Source organism: Beta vulgaris, chromosome 2 (assembly GCF_026745355.1).
Source record: "Beta vulgaris subsp. vulgaris cultivar EL10 chromosome 2, EL10.2, whole genome shotgun sequence".
In the NCBI taxonomy this organism is placed as follows: Eukaryota; Viridiplantae; Streptophyta; class Magnoliopsida; order Caryophyllales; family Amaranthaceae; genus Beta; species Beta vulgaris.
Window position 1 is genome coordinate 7,018,444 of NC_079203.1, and position 15,065 is coordinate 7,033,508.

The 15,065-nt window shown below is 37.1% G+C and overlaps 2 protein-coding genes across 3 annotated transcripts; one reads left to right on the top strand and one right to left on the bottom strand.

Annotated features, from left to right (window-relative positions):
• Window positions 1-506: 506 nt before the first annotated feature.
• On the bottom strand, window positions 507-8,482 carry LOC104887518 (F-box protein At3g54460). 2 transcript variants are annotated; one of them, XM_010672170.4, is made up of 9 exons: window positions 7,728-8,482; window positions 4,884-7,478; window positions 4,590-4,803; window positions 4,244-4,504; window positions 4,100-4,159; window positions 3,752-3,882; window positions 2,646-2,760; window positions 2,230-2,372; window positions 507-943 (listed from the first exon to the last, which is right to left on the bottom strand). In XM_010672170.4, exons 1-8 carry the CDS (start codon window positions 8,231-8,233, stop codon window positions 2,232-2,234), a joined length of 4,023 nt encoding a protein of 1,340 aa, XP_010670472.2. In that variant the 5' UTR covers window positions 8,234-8,482; the 3' UTR covers window positions 507-943; window positions 2,230-2,231. The 2 variants fall into 2 exon arrangements, with proteins under 2 accessions (XP_010670472.2, XP_010670471.2); XM_010672169.4 differs by having other exon boundaries at window positions 507-951.
• A 1,290-nt stretch (window positions 8,483-9,772) lies between these two features.
• LOC104887517 (uncharacterized) lies at window positions 9,773-14,631 on the top strand. The gene is made up of 3 exons (XM_010672168.4): window positions 9,773-9,949; window positions 11,195-11,232; window positions 14,314-14,631. The coding sequence occupies exons 1-3, from the start codon at window positions 9,877-9,879 to the stop codon at window positions 14,425-14,427; spliced, it is 225 nt and encodes a 74-aa protein (XP_010670470.1). The 5' UTR covers window positions 9,773-9,876; the 3' UTR covers window positions 14,428-14,631.
• Window positions 14,632-15,065: the final 434 nt, after the last annotated feature.

A 15,065-nucleotide genomic window follows, 5' to 3' on the forward strand; every position in this document is an offset into this window, starting at 1 on the left:
CAAATGGAGCTTTATCAATGTTTTAGGCAGGAGCATAAACGCCCGTAAGCCAAAAAGCAAAAGACGAGCATTTTTCTTGAACTATAAAGTGAGCCTAATGGGACAATGATGTTTGCGGTGTAATAGAATAAGCGTCATTTTTCCATAATACCCATATTCCACCACTATGTCCAATCGGATCTATAATGAATATATCATCAAAACCCAAGTAGTAAGAATCTTCTCCTGATTTACTTTTGAACTCATGGTTTCAGGTATGATTACAAATATCAACTTTGTCTTTTCAAGTGAAAGAGAATCTCACTAATGGCACTCTGTTTTTTAACACCTTGATTATTCCAACAAAATAATTTTCATGGATTACATATATTTAACTTACTATTCGATTGTCGACAAAAGACGTAAGCCTGGGATAGACATCACAAAATTTTAGGCAAGGCCAAAAACCAATCGCGTAGAATTACTACAAGGATAATAGAGAGTTCTAATCAAGAAACATAAGAGGGTGTCAATAAAATAATGTTTCATTTGAAATACATATATCCTCATTCTTTTGTATAAGACCTCGTTCTAAAAGGATGGATAACAACAATTCCAAATGAATAAGCATTCTCACATAATTAATAACAGAGGACCATCTTATTTACAGATTACCATTACATAGCTATTTTTCAATATAAAACAAGCTACCTAATCTAACTATCAAAAGCTTATTTCTAGATGAATCTACTCACCACAACGAGAGAAGATTTTGATAAATGCTCTATACAAAATCAATATGATGGAAAAAAATAATACCCCAAGAACCACTTTCAATTCTGTAATGGATCTGGATAGGCAACAAAAACATCAAAACCAAAACTGCAAATTCATATATGCCAAGCTGAGGTTGGAAACTGCAGTGACTCTTCTGAATCATTCGCCAAGCTGAGGTTGGAGATAACTGTTTACCTAACATAAAAAGCAGAGACACGACATAGTTAAACATTGAACTCGGGCAGTATACCTATCATAAATGGAAGGGTACATCAGAATATGCCAAACGAGAATGAGGGAGTGGAAGGGTGGTAAGTCTTTCATCTTCAACCAGCAGGTTGTGGGTTCGATTCTCATTAAGGGGGATTTGGGGGCTTTGGGGTAGATTGTATTTAAGTGCCTTGTGAGATGACGTTAATGTCATTTATCTTACCAAATTTTTTTAAAAAAACATCAGAATATGCAAAACAACTATAATTTATAGGCAATAGTGCAGAGCTACTGAGCTCCAAACTAGAAGATCAATACCTAAATATTAATATCAAGGGAAACATCATTTCTAGTATTATCTCCATCTAATCGAAAAAGGTGCATTAGTTAAATTACTTTCACGGACCGTTTGGTAGTCGTAAATAAAATGGTGGTAATGGGAATGAGTTTAAAGTGTAATGATATTAGGGAAGATCCTTTAACATCTCCATGGGGAGGCAATTTGAACCATCAAGCTTGTGTTTTTTCTCCAAGGAAAAACAATTTTCATTACCACTCATTACCACTTACAACGTGGTGCTGGATAGGAATAAAAATTTAAGAAGAAAAATAGACACTTTAGGATTAATTAACATTACTATGGAAATAAACAATGATTTTCTTCACAATTTACATACAAATACATTCCCATTACCAAAAATAAAAAGTACTAGTTATTATAAGTTGTCTAATTTTTATCATGAAATTTATCAGAAACGTAAAAGCTTTTTTATTACCTAAAATTTTTAGATTTATTAAGGTCGACAATATCAATGGGGAAGATCAATCGGAATAATAGGACTGAGATTTAAACAGTTACAATGGCTACAATTTCTTTGTAGCCACTGGAAAAACCTTATAACTTTAAATTTTACAAAAAAGGTTTAATGAAATCCAAGAGTGATCTCATGACAGATTGTAATGGTTGATCTCTCTCATATTTTCAGCATGATAGAAATCTATTTTCAAAATACTTGATTCATGTAAAGTTCCTTGTGAACAATTACTAAATCAGCAAACATTGTCCCTCTTGCCCAGTAATAATTTAAGGACTTAATATAATAATATTTTTAGGCAACAGCTATAAAAGACAAAAAATTCTTACTGTCTAGTTTTTACTGTGAAAATAAGCACGGAAGCAAGCCAAAAAGACATCAAACAACGACAATAAAGGCATAAAGGCAAAAAAGTTATATTAAGAATTTAATAGAGAAGACAACTTGCCTCTATGCCGTTGTTCGCACCATGCTTAGACGAGCCAAATAAGTTCTCTCAGCAAAATCATGCAATGATCTGTGAGCTCGAGCTCCTTCATGTTCAGTTTTCTCATGGTCTTCCTTCAACAACCTTCTACACTCATCAACATTCTGCAAATCGGATAACAGATGCCATTTTAGACCAAGAAGCCCAGAAAAGTATGCTTACAAGAGACTACTGCATTACCGAACACATAAAGCGAAATTCCAGGCAAAGCCACACATGTAGAAACCAACATACAGAGTCTCTGATCTCTGTTCACTCTACACACGGATTGAAGTTGGGTGGTACCCTCCATCCAACTAGCCAACACAATTATCATTCAGACAGAACAAACTATTTCAGATGAGAGGTGAAGGCCTAGAAAATATAGAGTAAGTGACCTGCAAGAACTCCAGCATTTGTTCTTCAATAGTACCACGCATCGCTAAGGTCTCAACATAAATTGGACGTACCGCACCCATACGATGAGCACGACTAATCACTTGTTCCTCCATACTGAAACAAAATTCAGCGAAGACCCATTAATAACACCAAGTAAAGGGATAAACAGCCTCATATATCAAACAAAATAAGGCAAGCTATAAATGGAGCAGCAACTCAGGAAGGTCCAAATGTATGCAGCCTTGCTTCTATCTAGAGTAACATAGTTTATGCAAGCTACATAACTTAAAAATTATATCCTCCTGATCTTCCATAAAACAACTTCAGAATCTGACTACTTCATTACAGAATTTACCAAACAAAAACACAGAAGGACAAGAAGTCGGGTACCCTTTGTCTATCTTGAACTCCCTAAAGTCCAAAAGTTCGAATAGATACAAATAATCATTATTGCCCAGTTCAAATACTCGGCAAATTGAAAAAAGCAACATTCTTAAGCAAAATACGTGTCCTGCTCTCCATTTTGATCACCACATATACTCATCGGCAATTTGTAATTTATACCCTGTGCCAGCAATGCACAGCTCCAAAACTCTAGTTAGCATGTTTTTTCCTTCACCTTATTTATGCCAAAAGTCAACTAAGGAAAACAATCGAAAGATAAAGGAATAAAACATGTTAACATCTTATTATATCCCCACTTTCTTTCACGTGGATTGACAACATTCAGTAATCTACACATCTTTTAACGTATCAAAATAAAACTATAAGACATCGAAAATCTTGCCTATTTCCCTCTCACCCTCCTTTTACTCTCTTTTCCCACCCCCTCCAAACCCACCATCATACCACAAAATTGGAAAATCAACCACTGTAGACCTTTCAGTCTATCACTACACAAGTAATTGCCTCAGCAGGGAATACCAAGTGCATAATCTGCTTACCTTAAAGATCTCATCTACACTAAACATGCTGCAAATCAATGTTACAGTAGAAAAAGAAACATAACCAAGCTCTGCTTGCCGTAGTTAAAAGAAACATAACCAAAGTAACACCAAACATGAGACTAAACCACAATTCTTTTCACAACTAAACAGAAATTTACCTTCGATCCCAGATTGGCTCCATTAGAAACACATGGGTAACAAAGCTCAAATCCAGACCTAGTGCAGCACTTCCATCCATTACAAGCACCATACAACTTGGATCGTACTGAAAGATGGTGAGTGCCTTCTTCTGAACAAGTAAACATATAAGACATTATAAGGAGAGTATCTTTGCTTATTCCAATATTAAGAACTCTAATTATCACCCCGCCTTTGACAAATATTCATTAATCTCAGCACCATATTCAGGAGTTCAAGTACATTACCCAAATAATAAAGCATTAAACAGCCACTATCATTTAAAATTACGAAGGGACAAGTATAAAAACGCATGTTTTTGGCAATACCTTCCTGTTGGCATTTATAGGACTGTACATTCCAGCAAATTTGATATCAGCAATAGCCAGCTGACAGACAAAACACATAACTGAAATGTTCAACTTTACTTGATTCATAAACTACATAAGATGTACGCAGCTAGCAGCTTATACCTGTTGTTCGATTACATGTATGTGCTCACGGAACTGTGAAAAAATGAGAACTTTCTCGGGAAGGTCCTGAGAAAAAGAATTGATGCTTGGCTTGCAACATGGTTCTTGAGAAGTATCGAAGTCATGAGGTCTTTCTCCTTGATTTCCCTCAGCCATTGAGCAAAGTGTTTGTCTAGTAGAAACCTGAATTTCTTTCAGTCTCTGAATAAGATATGCAACTTTACTGCTAGAAGTTGATTGCCAATCTGGATCCCAGCTATCCTGCAAAGAAAGAAGTAAAGAGACTTCAAATAAGAGCCAAATGAAAAACCAATGAAACAATGCATTTGACTATTCTGAAACCTACCTGCTTATATGATGGCTGTAACTCAATAAGATCTTTTGGAACAGGCCATTTGGGATTTGGGTTTTCTGGTCGCGTTCGTATATCAGGACTCTGCATCTCATATGAAAAATCACATCCAGGAAGCGCACATCTTTCACTATCTAAGGCAACACAATCAAGGCATAGAAGATGCCTGCATGGTGTAACAATAGGTAGGCGGCACCATTCTTTACATCTATGCAAGAAAAAAAAAATGATCAACCATAATATAGCCTCGAAGATTTGTTTTTTTATACAGGTTGAAATCAATCTTACCTCTGGCAGTTACCACCATATGAGAGGTAGTATCTTACAAGAGCATGTTCTACTGAAAGAGGATCCAGACCATTTTCGACTAAGACATCCATAGTTTCTTGTATATCCTGGCCAGCATCGGATACCTTTATATGCCCAGCCACACAACAAGAAAGCCTGACGTTTCTGATAGTTGTAGTCCTGGATTTCCACTGCTTTGGATTCAGCAAACTCTCAACATGAGAAGGATCATTCCAATCAGCCATCAAAATGTTACGCCGAACAGTAACAACAAGCTCATTATAGGTTTTTGCATGTTCCTCTGTAAAATCAACACATGTTGTTTTCTTAATACAAGGAGGGATGCATTGTAAGTCAGCTTTCCGGGCACTAATCATACACCTCTCCAGTAATTGCAGTAAGCGCAATTTACCCTCCTCCATCTGCGCCTCAAAAGGCTTCAGGACGCCAGCTTCCCAATTCTTGTGACTCTCTCCATATACTTCATCATGGAGAAATTTTAACAAAGGTTGAATATGAGAAACCTGACTACTAGGTGTATTTGGAGTTGGAGTTCCTGTTAATATCCAACGATTTGAAGCACTCAGTGAAACTGCCATTTGCATTTTATTAGTCAAATTTATGCTTGACCCTAGGGTGTGTCCCTCATCTAGCATGACCCTCATCCAGTGAACTTGCATCAAGACACTTCTCTTACGAGGATTCCACTCAGCACTGAGCCGGCTAAAGGTTGTGATAACAACATCATAATCCCACGCAAGGTTGTGCACAGTAGGTTTCTTACTATCCATCCAGACATAAACCCGCAGTTGCTCTTGTTTCACATGCTTCTCGATCTGTGATTTCCAGTGATCAACCAAATTTGATGGAACGACAATAAGGGTTGCCCGTGACAAGTACATATTGAAGGAGTCTAACGGCTCGCAAAGAGCAGTTCGAAGAGCAGGCAGATCAAACATCAGATTGTCTAAGGTTTTGGGGTAAAACCACCGACAAACACCTTGCTCCATCCTCTTCACAAAGCCAAATGCTTGAAATATTTTATTGAATCCATTTGCCTCTTTTGTAGTCACCTGACCTGGACGAACCAATCCAAATGTCTCCATTTCCAATAATTTTTGATGTGGAAGTCTAGCCAGCCAAGTCAAAGCCTTCTTGGTCTGAATATTGAGTAATGCATAATGCTCCTTTAGGACACTACTGAAGAATGCCACATTTTGAGGTAGTCCTCCAGGAGTTTCTTTGCTGCAAAATCCAGGAAAATAAGTAACAGGTTCGTGATAATCCCACGACTCTTCAGGATCATTGCAACTCTGATACAGGGGATCAGTGTTCAAACTACAAAACCATGCAGCCGTGGAATCAGCTAGATTGTCATCAGAGAGTCTCCGCCATTTCCGACAAGCATCACACTGAATCCAATTTTCATTGAGTACAACATACTTATCCCCCGCATCCTTCTTCCACCTCTTGCTAGCAAGTTGATATGGATGTGAAGTTCCAAAGTTCTTGTTTATAGCAACACTAGTCTCGTCATTCGTGGCATATTTCCGTTTGCCTGAATACCTTCGTGAATTATTGTCTTCAGAGTCCCCAGAATTACTTTCGTATCTAAGCAGAAGATTTCTCTTAACGCGATTCAAGCGCTTGGTGCAGCTAGCTAAACGTTCCCTACGTGACGAGGATGAATGTGCAGATGATGCTAGAGCTAATCTTTCTGGACAAGAAGAAACAGATGGTGTACTGTGCCCATTAGAACTTGGGAGCCTGGCGTTCTTCGGCGTAAAATGATCCTTTGGAATTAGATCATCAGGAGAGAACTGGGCCTTTCGATCATTTAATGGGACAGAAAAACCAGTGTATCTACTGCCACTGCACTCATAGTAGCCATATTTCTCATCACCATTATGTGAGCACCAAATTACTTCCGCACCTTCCGGAGGATCAGCTAATGTTCCTTGGGTCTTCAAAATAAGTGAAAGAGCTGTTATGGTTTTACCAAGTCCAGGTTCGTCACAAAACATTCCACCACGAAAATCCTTGATTGTTGGTGCCAGCCCCGTGACTAATTCACCAGACACAATATTAATGTAGAACGTAAGTCCATCTTCAGTAGAGAATACCAGATACAAGGGATGACGCAAAGTAGCAGCTTTTCGCTCACGCTGCACCATCCACTCAACAGCAGCTTGCTGATGAGGAAATAGCTTGAGCTTTATACATGGCATAATTGATACAGACAAGAACCTAAGATGACGGCATGTAGCAGAAACCCTCACAACATCTACTGGACGCAGATCAGACAAAATCTTCACCACAACATCATCTGTTAAATCCCAAATGCCAGATGTAGAAGTCACGTCTTCAGGTATAATTGTCGATGAAACAGTCCTCACATCTCCACCCAAGCAAGGTAAACTCTTAAAAATTTCATGAAGTTCAAATCCCTTTTTCTTAGAAAAATCAGAAATATCAGAATGCAGCTTACATCCAAGAACGTGACAGTCAGCTAGATTCCATAAATTCTTACCGTCTCCAACTACATTATTGTAATAGCCATCCTTCAGAATCGAAGTTCTTTCCCGCCAATCACAACTACAGAAAGTTTACTTTAGTTTAACTCAAAAAGGTTGTGCAAGGATAATGTAATGCATACAGACTGCATTACAGAGTGCATCATCTAATGGACTGTGGAAAAAAATAAGAAGCGAAATTTGACAAAGAACACTGTATATTAGAAACGTAACAGGACCTAGTTTCTCCGAATTTTTTTGTCACAAGATAAATTATTTCAACAATTCAAAGCGTTGCAACTAATAAAAAGACGAGGCTGAAAATACGAACCTCAAATGGCGAAAGAGAGCAGCAGCAGTGGTAGCAGACCTCGGAAACTGCCACTCGGACCACAATGCAAGGGGGAGATACACATCTACCAACGCCGCAACCCTAATTTCACAACAATCTTCCTCTGGAGTTGAAATTCCAACAACTCTAACAGCAATCTTCAAACATTTCTGATTCACAAGAGTCTTCAATTGTTGAACAACACTCACTGTTCCATTACCGTGCACAATCCCAGCCTTCTTCGGAGTCTTAACATTCTTCGTCTTCTTCTTCTTCGTAGAGGAAGAAGAACTTAGAGGTGAGTCCGTTGAAGCAATGCGGTGGTTGGAGAGAGGAGAGAGAATGATGTCGGAATTTGATTTGAAAACGACGTCGGATTTGTGGGAGAAGATGTGGAGAGGAGAGAGAAATTCTAGGGTTTTGAGGTCGGAGTTTGGGGATTTGAGGACTGTTGTGAGGAAACCGCATAGTTTGTGATCGGGAATTGAGGAAACTTTTTCCTCCATTAACGAATGAGATCAAATATTAAGGAAAAAAAAAAAAGAGTTTTAATTGAAAAGAATAAAATAATGAAAAAAAAGGAGGAAGAAATTTCAAGTGAGGATATCCGCCATTGAAGGGTAGCTCGTGGGAGCTCTGTAATGGGTGTTCATTGAAGGAGAAACTCTTTTTGCGCGTGATTTATTCATTCATAATTCATTGAAGGGTTTTGTGAATTGGTTAGGAAATTGGGAAGGGGGTAAAAACTAAAAAGAGAACCTAAAATACATTAAAATAAAATTAACAAAAAGAGATGATGGTGTGGACAATAATGCCCTTCATATTAATTTGTTGGTTTGTTCCCACGGCCCACAGGCCATAGCACACAACGCCCACAACTCTTTTTAAAAAATGCAACCTCCGTTTTTTTATTGCAATATTTTGACTTTTCTACTGTTTATATTTTGACTGTTTAGAATAATTTATGTATAAAGATAAATATAGTCATATGAGATATTAATTATTTGATAGGTTTCAATGTTTAGTTTTTTAATATCCCATTTGCATAATTTTTACAAAAAATTGTTCGTTTTTAAAGTTCAAAGTCACATGTTTGGATGAAATTGGAGTTTGGATGATTTGGTGTTATTGGATGAAATTGGATTTTGGATGAATTAGGTGTTGGGTGATTGATGTTTGGATGAATTTAAGCTGTTGCAGGTTGTGTAATATGTCATTTCGGCTAGTAAGAGCACCCACAATGGAGAGGAGGTCCTCTTCCTCTTATATTTTCTCTCTCCTTTTCTCCTCTTGACACCTCATTTTATCTTTCCTCCACCTCATTTCCCACTAACTCATCATCTTCCTTTTAACATCTCCATATATTTTCTACAACACAGAGGATCCTCTTCTTCTTACTTTACACATACCCCACAAACTTAAACAACTATCAAGTGGGCCCACTACAGAAAAAAAAAAAAAAGAAATTCAGCATTTCTTGTGAAAACGCAGCAAAACAAAGGGAAGGAGCTGTGTTTTGCATCTCAGTCATCATCCTCTTCTGCACAAGGGCCGAGGCTCCATTTCCTATACAAAAAGAGGATTTCCTTCAATCCTCTTGCTAAGAGGATCCTCTTGCTTTGGTCTACAATGGAGAGGAGCTCCTTTTTGAGGAGAGAGAGAGCTAAAAGATGATGAAATCCTCTCCATTGTGGATGCTCTAAAGGGAAAGTAGGGAGTAACTGCTGATATAAACCGCTACCCTGAATGGTTGTTAACAAGCTTCCAAAACAGGAATATGGCAACAACAACATACAAGAAAATCGCTACACAGAGTGGCAATTAAGGGAAGTACTGCTAGTAGCAAATTTTGTAAAATTTAATATTGGTGATATCGGATTATTTTGTCGAAAATGAAAAAAAAATATATAGCGTCTTATACTCTTATCCTACGTAGATGGTATGGATGGAGTTGGAAAAAATTATAAGGTATAATTATAATTTATTTTTTTACCTCATATATAAAAAAAATTATAAATTTTTTGGCTTTGGTAGCAAGTAAACCTTGTGTTAGAAAGTTAAACAGAAACAACACAAACTAAAACCCTTAGAACATTTGTGAGAGAAGAAGACTGAAGACCTTAGACCTTGCAGAAGAAGAGAAAAAGAGATGGCTAGAGATAGCTGCTTGGCTAGAGTTGGCGCCGGTGTTGCTGTCGGTGGTGCTGTCGGAGGTGCCGTCGGTAATTCTCTCTCTTCCATCTCGCAAAAACCCTAGCTTTCAACCTCCAACTTTTTTTAATTTTTTTTTCTTGTTATTACAACTTTTATACCTGATTGATGTAATTAAGTGGTTTATTCTTTGATTGTCATTGAATAATGAATATTGCTGTGAAAAAATTGGGAATTGGTGATATTTTGTTATATTATTGTCAAAATTTGTCTTAACAGGTATTCCCAATAATTATTGGTTTGAAATTTAGTAGTATATCACTAGAAAAGGCTTAAAATTTATATTATTGTTTATATATAATAGGTTTTTGGTTTAGTTAGTGGAAAGATTTGTGGTTGCACTGCTGCCAAGCTTAGGTAGGAGTTGTCAAGCCCGTTGGATCCTTTAAGCGGACTGTAAAACAAGAAGGTTCTCAGATGGTATTTTTTGCTAGTTGAACTTGAGTTTTCTTTGATATTTAGGCTCCATTTGGTAGGGTGTAGAATGTTTTCCCGTAAAATTGTTTTCCTCTATTTTTAGTTTTACATTGTTTGGTTGACAAAAGAGTGTAAAATCATTTCCCTTGAGGTAAAATTACTCTCCCAATGATGGAAAATCATTTTCTTTTCAAAATGAAGGGAAAACTGTTTTCCTTCTCTCTTGTACACTCCTCTACTTTCCCTTTCATTTTCCTTTCCTTTCATCATTTTTCTTATATGAAACCAAACAACGGAAAACTGAATTTGGAATTGTATTTTCCATTGTAAATTGTTTTCCATGAAAATCATTTTACACTGAAAATGTATTACGCCTTACCAAACGGAGCCTTAGTGTTTTGGAAATTATCTTTGATGGGTGTGTTGTAACTTGTAAGAATCAACATTTCTATTTAGCAATGTGCATTCCTCGTGAAGGTAGGATGCTTGGGTGCGTCTATCTCTTTAGAGGTTAACAATTGTAAGAGAACATTTTATATAGTCAAAGACCGATAGTTAACGAGAGACTTTCTAGTTATTCTTCCAGCCGACATCAATTGGCTTCGGGTGAAAGGAAGGTGCAATTCATAATTTAATGAGTCAATTTAGTTAAATTAATGAGAAAATTATGCTTGAAAAGTTAAATTGCATAGAAAACACCATCACTAGCACAAAACTGAATTTTCTTCTTTGATGGTTCAATATTCTTCTTTAAAGTGCTTGTGGAGCTGAACTACATTATATATCTTGTGACGCTTTCATGGTGGAGTTATTGGTGTTAAATAGAGTCTTATGTGCAGGTGCTGTTTACGGGACTTATGAAGCTGTACGATGCAAGGTACATTACCTGATCTTGGCCTCTATGTTTATACACGTTAAAATTTTAATGTTATGACATGTAGCAGAGTTCAGAGTTTTGAGAACTCAGTGTCTTGATGCCTGATGGAGGTAATAGATTATCATGGGATGATAAGCTTGCAGTTGGGAGATGAGGGCCTAGGGTCTGACTCTGACTTTTCAGGCCTTGTTTGTTTTGGTGTAATCTGGCAGGCTGGCACTGAAACTTTAACTTTCTAGAAAGTGCAAAAAGTTTTAATCTTTAGCTCAAGTTCGCTCACTCTGCTGTACAGGAAGTAGGCTGTCACCCTTACTATGGTATAGAGTTTCCATGTGTTGACTATAGGTCAAGTATTGCTCAAAACTTTCTCCTGTAAGAGAAGAAAGCCTTGGAGAAGGAAGAGGAATTTGATGAGGATGATAGCATGTCAAGAGTGAGAGTAATGTGGATTTACGAATTATTATTGTGTTTTGTGAGGGTTTATATGACTTTTAGATATCCAAACATGTAGGCTTGCTCAAGGCTAAAGTAATAGGCTAAACCATTTACTTTGGTACTTTAACATCCAATACAACCACATAAAGCCCTGGTGATTATTGACGGTGAAGTTGTTTATATGCTAAAGTTGTGGTGCTGCTAACAATGCAACTAAGCTTATAGTGTGAAGTGTGTTTGACTTGATCTAAGTTGTATGAGTGCTCTATGGGTCTAACAAATACAAAGACTAGTAACTGAGCTAACCACACGGTGCAGGAATCAGTCTAAAATAGAGGGATTCTTTCAGAGTCAATGAAAATGAAAGTCAATGGTGTAGTATTTTCTGATTGATGAGAAGTGGGATTGTGGTTGGAGCATTGTTCAGGGACCTAGATTAGAAACCAAATTGTCATGTAGAATTCATTGGTCTTCATGGCAATGTAGTGGTCATTACTCCTGCATATAGTGGTGCTGACTGGCTATCTTTAATTTTAGTAACAATGATATATGATACAATATCCGAATGCACCTAAAATGACTAGTTCAGTTTATGCCTCAGATTGCAGGAAATGTTAAGCATTATGATTCAGCTGCCTAGGAGCATGGTTTCAACTGTGTTGCATTAGATGCACCTTAAAGATTTGGCAAACTCAATATGAAGTCTTATCCTGATGGATGAACAATTTCGTAGTACAAGAAATGCAGTGAGGACCAAAGATTTTTTTCAGAATTTGGATGGTTCAATGAGTTTGAGTGTTAGACTAATAGCTATTAGAGGATATGCGTATCTTATTAGTGTGACTTATCTTGGTAGTGACACTGACAGTTTTAACTGATGCTGACACATTTTCCTTTAACGAAAGACACAGCTGGGAGTTTATTGTAATTGATGGTCCCTCTGCCTTTACAGGAAAAATGGAGGATGATTCTAGAAGCAACATATGATCTACTTATAATGGGAAAAAGTATATTTAAAAGTTAAAACGAGTGGCTAATAATTGTAAATATAGCCGGTCCCTGGAGCATACCTTGTTGGATCTTTCTCTTGCCTCTCCTCGGTTCCTTTAGTCAGACCCTCTCATATTACTGGTTGCACTAGCCACTATATATCCTCCTCTTGTTGATCCTTTTCCTATCTTTTTCTTCTTATCAGTTCATGTTTATCTGTTTCCCTGTCAATCTCTTAGCCCAAGGTGCTCAACACTAATAGTGTAAGTTATCTTTTGCAGTCTGGGCCTGTCTTGCTTTTGCTTAGGAAAATTGGTATATTGTATCATGTCCAGAACACAGTATTGCATGATGATAAGTCTCCAGATAGATATTAAAATTAACATGCATTTAAAAACCTACAGTAGGTTCTGGAACCATGTGATTGAGATGTCTTTCTATGAGTGGCAACAGCTAATGGCTTCTACGATGGAAAATGCTGGTAGTCAGAGTCTGCTTGCCCACTTCCTTTTCTCTTGAACATTGTGATGGAGAAGGATCATGTGATTATCATATATGGTGTTTTATTTTGATTGTATTTTAGCTGTGTGTTCCACTTTTTTAGTTTTTTGAATTCTGTGTCTAGTTAAGATCTTGATGCTGGGTGACCAATCTTGCTGAACCATGAAGAGTTGAGAGAAGGAGCAAATGAGAATCAATGTGTCAGATGATGGCTATAAAGATATACGAGTAACTCTTGAGAGTTACGTTGTGGGAGTTAAAAATTGATTGTCCCATGAAAATGGGTTGACCACAATTGGTGTCTGTCTCTTGTCCCCTACAATATTTCTGTATTTAGTCTTCTAAGGATTGGCTGTGTTATGCAAGAAAACAGTCTTTAGTTAGTTGGCTGCTAGCATAAATCTTGTTTAATGCACTTTGTCAAGATTGTAGTTGGTATTCACTATGTCAGAAAACTCGTACCCTGGAAGTTTTATTGGGTTGACGCATGGTCTGCTTAGTTTTTATTACTAGGTTATACCATCAGCCATCAACATATCATCAGGTCTATTGTTGCAGATATTAAGAAAGGCATGACTGCTTACTGCTTATATGTGGATTCTTATCGTGGTGCATTAATATTGGAGCCCTTGGTGAAATCTTTAAATGGGGACTTTAGCTGCTCTTTGTTAACAAATAATCCATAGTTTACATATGCTATAGTTCTTTTTCAAAATGATTCGTGTGTTTTGGCATATATGCTGCCTGCCGAGATAAATGGTGAATTCTTGATGGGATGCACAGTTGGTGGTGTAGTGTGGAGAGCTGAAATTGGCAATTGGCAGCCAAATATTCAAAATGTATGATAAATGGAAAAGGAGGGACTTGTCTAGACTGAAACTTTCTTGTTTCTGCACCAACCTATATTTAGTATCTATTTGAGATCTTTTCTTTTCCTCTTTTCCTCTTTTCCATACAGGGAAAGGTTTGGATTAAGAAAATGCAGATTTTAGTCCATCTGGCTCTCTTAGAACTTTCTTTTGATCAGATCAATAAAGACTGATTAAGTGTTCTGATTAAGGTTCTTTTTTCAGTATTAAGTTTCTAGTGGATTTTTACTGATATATGAGCACTCGATGTTGTTTTACAAACTCAGAATTTGATTGAATTGTGCAGATTCCAGGACTGCTAAAGCTCAGGTACATTGGCCAGACAACTGTCGGCAGTGCTGCAATATTTGGTCTCTTTCTGGGTTGTGGAAGCTTGATACATTGTGGAAAATCGTATTGATTGTTTGTGTCTAGTTTTCTTCGAGTTAATCTTCCTGGAACTTTCAAGAGACGTAGTTTATGACTGGTATCCTGCTCCAAGATAGCGTTTTGTTTGTTTGTTTGTTTGTTTTGGGTGTCACTATTAACAGTGGGATATTCGTTGAATGGCTGAATTAATGGGAAATACAAAATTGCGCAATAAATTTTATACTTCTATCTTGAATTTATACATTGTGGAAAAAGATCTTGCCAGGCTATTTCATCTATGTATCTTCCAAAGTATATGTATTTGTAGTTAAGTGAAGCTACTATCTGTTATAATCTGTTTTCTTTTTCTGAGTGTGTAAAGTACAGCTATACAACGTTGATTTTTTTTTTTGACGGAAAGAAAAGGGATTTCATTAATATTTCGCCAAACGGCACTTACAAGCCATTTCTGAAAAACATAAAATTCTAATAGAAATACATATCACCCTAGAAATGTAAACATCGCAGATTTGACTTAATTTTGCCTTAATAAAAGTCTTCATCTGAAGCAATGCAATCTGTGAGTTCGCTCTGGTTCGGCATACGATCTGCAGATGCGGAAAGTTTGGGATGAACGTACTCCAATAGTCTTCCATAATTTTACAGAAGTTGTGAAACCCTAATTCTTCA